We start from the raw sequence: 6776 nt of genomic DNA on the forward strand, positions 1-6776 counted from the left end.
TAAATACAAAATACAGATTTAAAAAATGATGACGACGATAAACATTCAGATACTGAAACAGGCAGATTTGATGTGTTGACAAGCTGCTCAATGGCAAAGCTCAGCGGCAAACAGGTAAAACTGTTCAGCTGGCATAGGCCACCTGACAAATGCTAAACAGCACAGGGAACTGGAGAGCTGAAAATCCACAATCCACATATAGTGCACACTCTTATATTTAAACCTGCCTGCTAAGGTGTTTTAGCCCAAAAGCAGTTTAGGGTTTTTCTGTTGAAAGCAGCAAAAATGGTCACAGCTACTAAAAGGTGCAATACATTTTATTCACTTGAATGATTTAGATTGAGTGAAGGGGAAAGTCTGCTGGCAATGTGCCAAAGGCACCTGCAATTATCCTGCAACAGCGGTAGAAAATTTCCCATCATGTGAAATTTAGAAGTTATTTTACCTGTTACTGTAACGGTGTAACTGCAAATGAACTGTCAGTCCACATCCATAATGGGTGGTATCCTGGTCTCCCTTTTCTGTTGGAAGGCATCTCTCAGCAGAATGTGTAGAGAAGCAAATTTCCAATGATACCACCCTATCCACACACACACACACCCTCCCAAACCTTCAAGTGTCCCTGAAACCTATAGAACAAATTTTAGGGGGATGTAGGGAGAGGGAAAATTGCTGAAACTGACATGTGCCTTTCATCAGAGATGTAGGAACAACTTATACGACCCAACGTTTCTGAATAGGCGGGTGCACTAAGAGCATTTTGAAATCACCTGCAAATTAAAAACCAAGCATGAAAATCTATGTTGCTAAAAAAGTGTGGAAGAGACCCAGAGTAGCGAAGAAGAAATGTCTATTAAATCCAAATGCCATGGTCTAATACATGTACTGAAGTTCTCCATGCTGTCATTTACACTGGTGCATAGCCACATAGAAGTAAGTCAGAGCAAAGTGAATGATATACTCACAGTAAAACTGCAAGTTGCACAAAGGAAACACGGAATCATGTCTGCTGCCAACCTACATAATCCCAGTGACATTTAAAACAGATGTAATTCAGTGTCACTGTACCCAGTTATTTTTCTTTCGAAGCAACTGTCAGTGGAGTGAAGCAGGAGTGGAATGCTCAGTGCCATGACAGCACATATAGATCTAGCTTAATTGTTATGAGAGAGATAATGTCCATACAGTCCACTTTACATGTGGTTTACAGCCCCTACAAAGCCATGCTTGTGATCATGGCTCCTGGAATAAGTTAAGTCACCCTCTTGGAGCATGTAAGCTTCCTGTTTCATAGAATCATAGAACTGGAGAGCTGGAACGGGACCACAAGGATCATCTAGTCCAACCCTCTGCAATGCAGGAATCTTTTGCCCAATGTGGGGCTCAAACCCACAACCCTGAGATTAAGAGTCCATGCTCTACCAACAGAATTAACCCAGTTTGGCTTGCATCAAACTTTAAGCACATAGACTAAATCATAATTGCAGGCTTAGATTCTGAATAGAAACCTATTTCCAGCATTACTCACACAAGTTGCCTATTTTCATTTACATATTATGAGTAGTGTGGTATTTAATATCCAAGCACTTTAATAGGTTGCTACTCTTCCAGTTTCAGATATTCAGATTGGGATGTGTGCTGGGTCACACATGGCTAAGAAGAAATCTGAAGCGAGAATCTGTTGATCCAAGTCCAACATTTTATTTTTTAGGCAACAATGGTTGTTAGAAACAATGGAAGTGCAGGGCTTCAGATCTAGAAACATAAGAAAAGCTTTTCCAACAGCTTCCCTTTAAACTTGTTCAGTAACTAGATTTCTTAGACGTCTGTTCTGGGAATGGGTTAAGGCATGAAGGACTGGCAAGTCCTATTACCACTAATGCCATCCCCTTCATAATACACACATCTTTCCTCTGGGTTGGCAAAACGTGGGTCAGGCAGTACCCCCTCAGAGGACCTGATTAAAGTGGAGAGCCTTTAGCTGCCGATTCCTATTTTAAGCCTCTTCCAAACCTTAAAAAGTTCTGATCAAGGAAGCAAACTCCTTTAGGAACACAAAGGGTTCCTATTTGTGCTGTAACCTTGAACAAGACATATTTGCTGTTCCTACAACAACTGCAAAATAGGGACACTGCCAGCTCTTGCGTGTGCTAGATTTCTGGAACAAAATCAATATAGCCAGACACGTCCTCAGACGACTGGATTTCAGACTCCCCAAACATCTTTAAAAATGTTTGGAATAGCCCATGAAGGAGACTTAAATGTGGGGTTAATCAGTTGATTTTGCTATGAACAGGAGCTTGCTCTAAAGCAGACTTGTAAATAGCCACTCACTCAAGCAGAGTACCAAGTCACCTGCTGGTGACTAAGACAGTGAAGCTTTTGTAAATTTTAGGAGTTGGATCTTCTGTGGCACACTGATGTGCCATGAATAACACAGACAGGTTAAGTGGGGTGGACTAGTGACTCACAGGCTTATTTGCATGCTTTGTCTCAAGAAGCCCAACACAGAATCCTAAGCCTTTCCAAATGCAATTAAGGCTGCAAACAGTTAAAAAAAAAAGTACCTTAAACACTTTCTTATACACTGAAGAGATGCCAGCTCCTATCAGCAGTGGCAAGATGACAGGCTGACAAAACAGAAGTAAATCAAGGAGATCAGTTTGCACTGCAACTGCATCCACTAAGGTCTGGCATCTGCAGGCTTCATTCACTGGAGCCTGGGATGGGTGGGGTTTTGTCTTTCAGTACAGCAAGAAAGTGACCTAAAAAGCACACTTATAAGCCTTAGTCACATGAGGCAGGAAAGTTACCGAAGGAAGTACGTGCTGTTTCCTGAACGAAGGCGGGACTTAGATTCTCACAGTGTTCGGCTGGCCAAGACAAAATGTCTTGTGCTGAACTGAAGGAGGAGGACCCAAGTTTCTGGCCATGAATATCTAAGTTACCAGCGAGTTTTAAAGATACCAGCCCTAGAGATGTCCGAAAGATTCCCAAGTATATACAAATGCTTGGCACTACAGGATCCGTAAGCCTTGCTCTTTCTTTTATGTTCCCCAAGCTTGCTGCTTATCATTTCTTAAATGGTGTTCTATGAAGGGCAAGGGAAGTTGGAAATCCTGCGAAGGTCTCTGACTTTTCTCCAGATTCCTGTTCCAACTGCCAGCCGGCACTTATATGGCACTTACTAAAAAAGGAAACAATATTTATGATGGGTCACAAAAAGGATTTCAAATGACTAGCATGCACTGGATTTCTGGCAACACCTCTGACCCTAATGCCCTCTGTTAGAGGTGCATACCAAAAGTGAGCAGGGCCACCCAACCCTCTCTCCCTGCCACTCCCATTTCTGTTTCTGACACCTTTCTCTCACCCTCCCCACCCAGATGGCAACTGGGGAAAGGGCAGATTGTTCTTGACAGAGTCCTGAACCAATCACTTGCAGTGGGTTTCCATCACTACATCTATTTCACTACATCTTTCTCCTCTCACAAAATGGGGCTGAGGGCTGCCCACCCCAGCTCAAAATGTTCTATCAGCCATATAGCAGCTACCTATGAGGCTGAGATAACAAATATCTGATCAAATCACACTGGTTGGGCCAACAGAATGGTCTGCCCAAAATAATCAGTCTCTGGGTTTCAAGGGAAAGGCCAACCAGTCAGGGCCTGCCCTCACGGCTGGGTAAATTATTTTAATTAGGGTTTCAGCCAGATGCCCAGTAGGGAAACTGAACTTAGAAACTATAAAAAATGCAATTTTATTGCATGCCCATTTTTCTGTTCACCACATCCAAAGCTGGAAACACAGGAATTACCTGCTTGCTTGCTTACCCTCACACCACCTAAAATAGTAAACTAATGCTAGAGCTGAAAGGGGCACCCTCCAGACAGACTTCCATTCCCATCGGCCCCAACCAGCAAGTCTAACTGCCAGGATAATGGGAATTATAGTCCAAAATCTGGAGGGCCACAGGTTCCCCCCATTACAGGACTGCAGAAAGGGTTCAAAGAGCTCCTTCATATGATACAGTATATACTCCCAACATAGTAACTAATTTCAGGAAAAAACTGAAATGACCATGGGGCCTTTGTAACACTACTTTTGGAGAAGAAAACAGGAAATGGGCAACTACTCAAACACACTATTTCGTAAAACGAATCATCATAACTATTAGGATGAAATGCAGATTTTTCTTTAAATTCATATGCAGTGGGAATACTAAAGCACATGCGAATATGTAAGATCACACCACTGTCCTCACTGTAAAACAATAGATAAGAATAGTTTTTTGGCCTTGAAGCCTAAACTTGCCACAAAATATATTACCTGCCCTAACCACCCAAAGCCACTATGAATAAACACCTCCACCATCACTTCTGTTAAGATACACAGCCTCAGGCTTTTAGCAAATCTCCTGGGAAATAATCTCCCAGTGGAGAATGTTAAAAGGACATGGCTACTTTATAGTAGTTATTCAACTGTAAAAAATGGTCAGGTTTGCCAGTGTGAGCTTTTGCAACATACCTGGCTCTATGCCTCCAGAAAGTCATCTCACACATTACATGGCAACAACCACACATTTGCCACTCAACAGAGATTTGCAGCTAATCACAGCTGGCAAGGATACTTGTATCATGCGTGTTTGTTGACTTTACAGGACAAGTTCACAGTCCAATTACTTTTACTATAAAATCACTACATTGAAAATATCATCAATTGAAAGAAATAGTAGTTAATTAACAATATTCTGCCGACTAAATCTGAATTTCAAGTATGCATGCCCACATGCCAGCTGGCCTCAAAACCTTCTCTTCCACTTTACATCCACAAGTATTGCCACTTCTAGGATGGACCTGCATATGTCAAAGGACCAAGTAGAACAATATTTGTTGGATTGATTCGATAAATCCTTTTGTTTAGCTAATAAAGGGAGCCAAGGAGTCATCAGGTAGAATATATATATGAGAGAGATTAATTAACTGGTTAGGAATATTATAATTATTATTCTTTTCAACCAACTAACCTACCCAATTAGCTAAGCCATAAAATCTAGTCACAACTTGCAGAAAGAAAAGTTGGTTAGAGCATGGTGCCGATTTCCCTTCTCCAGCAGCAGAATATTCCCAGGAACTCCCTTTTCAAGGGAGTCACCTCGCACGCCCGGCTGCCATTCCTCAAGTGCGCAACAATCCCGAGTAGAAGAGTAAAGGAGATGTTCCTTGCAGGTGTGAAGCAGGCCACGCTTTCCACTAGGGGCGAGGTGCGTGCGCGGGGAAGGCTTCAAACGTTCCAGGCGCGCGCCCGAAGTCAGATACCGGGCGTCACGTGTGAACAGAACCCTTAACCTGCGTCAGACCCGGAGTCCCACCCGCGCCACGTTTTAACTCAGAGGCGAGAGAAAGAACACCTCTCCCCCCTTCCCCCCGCGCTCACGCCGGCCTCACCGGGGGAGTAGAGCTCGGCCAGCTCGCGGGCTCCGGCGTGCTGGGCTCCCCAGCGGGGACCGGCGCCGTCGGGGTCCCCTTGGGCAGCTGACGCAGCGGCCTCCGCCTCGGACACCGCCCTGCTGGCCCCGGCCGCCCGGCCCCGGGCGCACTCGGCCGTGGCCCCGCCGCGGCCTCGCTCCCCGCCTTCGTCCTGCTGCTCGCGGAGGCCGGCCTCGTCCTGGAGCTCCGGCCCCGCCATGGCTCGCGCTCCAGCGCCCGGGGCGCCTCCCGGCAGAAGCGACGAGGGCGGCGGCGGGAGCAGCATCGCGAGGCAACCCGCCCAAAGGCCAGCCGCCGCGCGCGACTCGCCGCCTCTTTCTCGCCCTGCAGGAGGGAGGGGGCACGGAGGGACGGGGCGGGCCCACAGGCCCGGGCCACGCCCCTCCGAGGAGGAGGGCCCGGCCAATCAGAGGAGCTTCGCGCGCCGCAGCCGGCCAATGGGGCCCGAGCTGGCGAGTGGGAGGGAGGGGCGACCGCCTCGGAGGGACGGCAGGTTCAGGTCCCCGCCCACTCCTCTTGAGGGAAGCGCTGGAGGGAACGCCCCTTTTTCCTCGCCGCTCGCTCTCTTTTCTGTCTTGTCCGCAGGCGGCGTTACGGAGGGGGAGGGGGCAGGGCAATCCATGCGGCAGCCCTGGCGCCGCGCGCTAAAGGAAAAGGGGCAACCCCCTCAGCTGCAAATTCCGAACCGCGCCTTGGACTTTAGGACGGAGCATTGCAAATGGGGGGGGGCTGCTCCTGTAGCATCAAATCCAGTTAGTACAGTGGTACCTCGGGTTAAGTACTTAATTCGTTCCGGAGGTCTGTTCTTAACCTGAAACTGATCTTAACCTGAAGCACCACTTTAGCTAATGGGGCCTCCTGCTGCCGCCGCACCGCCGGAGTACGATTTCTGTTCTCATCCTGAAGCAAAGTTCTTAACCTGAAGCACTATTTCTGGGTTAGCAGAGTCTGTAACCTGAAGCGTATGTAACCCGAGGTACCACTGTATAGGGTGTCTGATGTATGGAAGTGAGAGCTGGACCATAAAGAAGGCTGGTCACCGAAGAATAGATGCTTTTGAATTATGGTGCTGGAGGAGACCCTTGAGAGTCCCATAGAATGCAAGAAGATCAAACCTATCCATTCTGAAGGAAATCAGCCCTGAGTGCTCACTGGAAGGACAGATCCTGAAGCTGAGGCTCCAATACTTTGGCCACCTCATGAGAAGAGAAGACTCCCTGGAAAAGACCCTGATGTTGGGAAAGATGGAGGGCACAAGGAGAAGGGGACAACAGAGGATGAGATGTT

At 46.9% G+C, this 6776-nt stretch overlaps 1 protein-coding gene across 1 annotated transcript in view; it reads right to left on the bottom strand.

Moving 5' to 3' along the window:
* Positions 1 to 5769, bottom strand: part of LOC310764683 (plasmanylethanolamine desaturase 1-like) — a 31898-nt gene extending 26129 nt beyond the window's left edge. The window contains exon 1 of the mRNA XM_083619080.1: positions 5448 to 5769. Within this exon, the coding sequence (XP_083475206.1) occupies positions 5448 to 5754 (307 nt within the window). The 5' untranslated portion in view covers positions 5755 to 5769. The remainder of the gene's footprint in view (positions 1 to 5447) is intronic.
* Positions 5770 to 6776: the final 1007 nt, after the last annotated feature.

The sequence above is a fragment of the Podarcis filfolensis genome (assembly GCF_964270895.1).
Source record: "Podarcis filfolensis genome assembly, chromosome: 6".
In the NCBI taxonomy this organism is placed as follows: Eukaryota; Metazoa; Chordata; class Lepidosauria; order Squamata; family Lacertidae; genus Podarcis; species Podarcis filfolensis.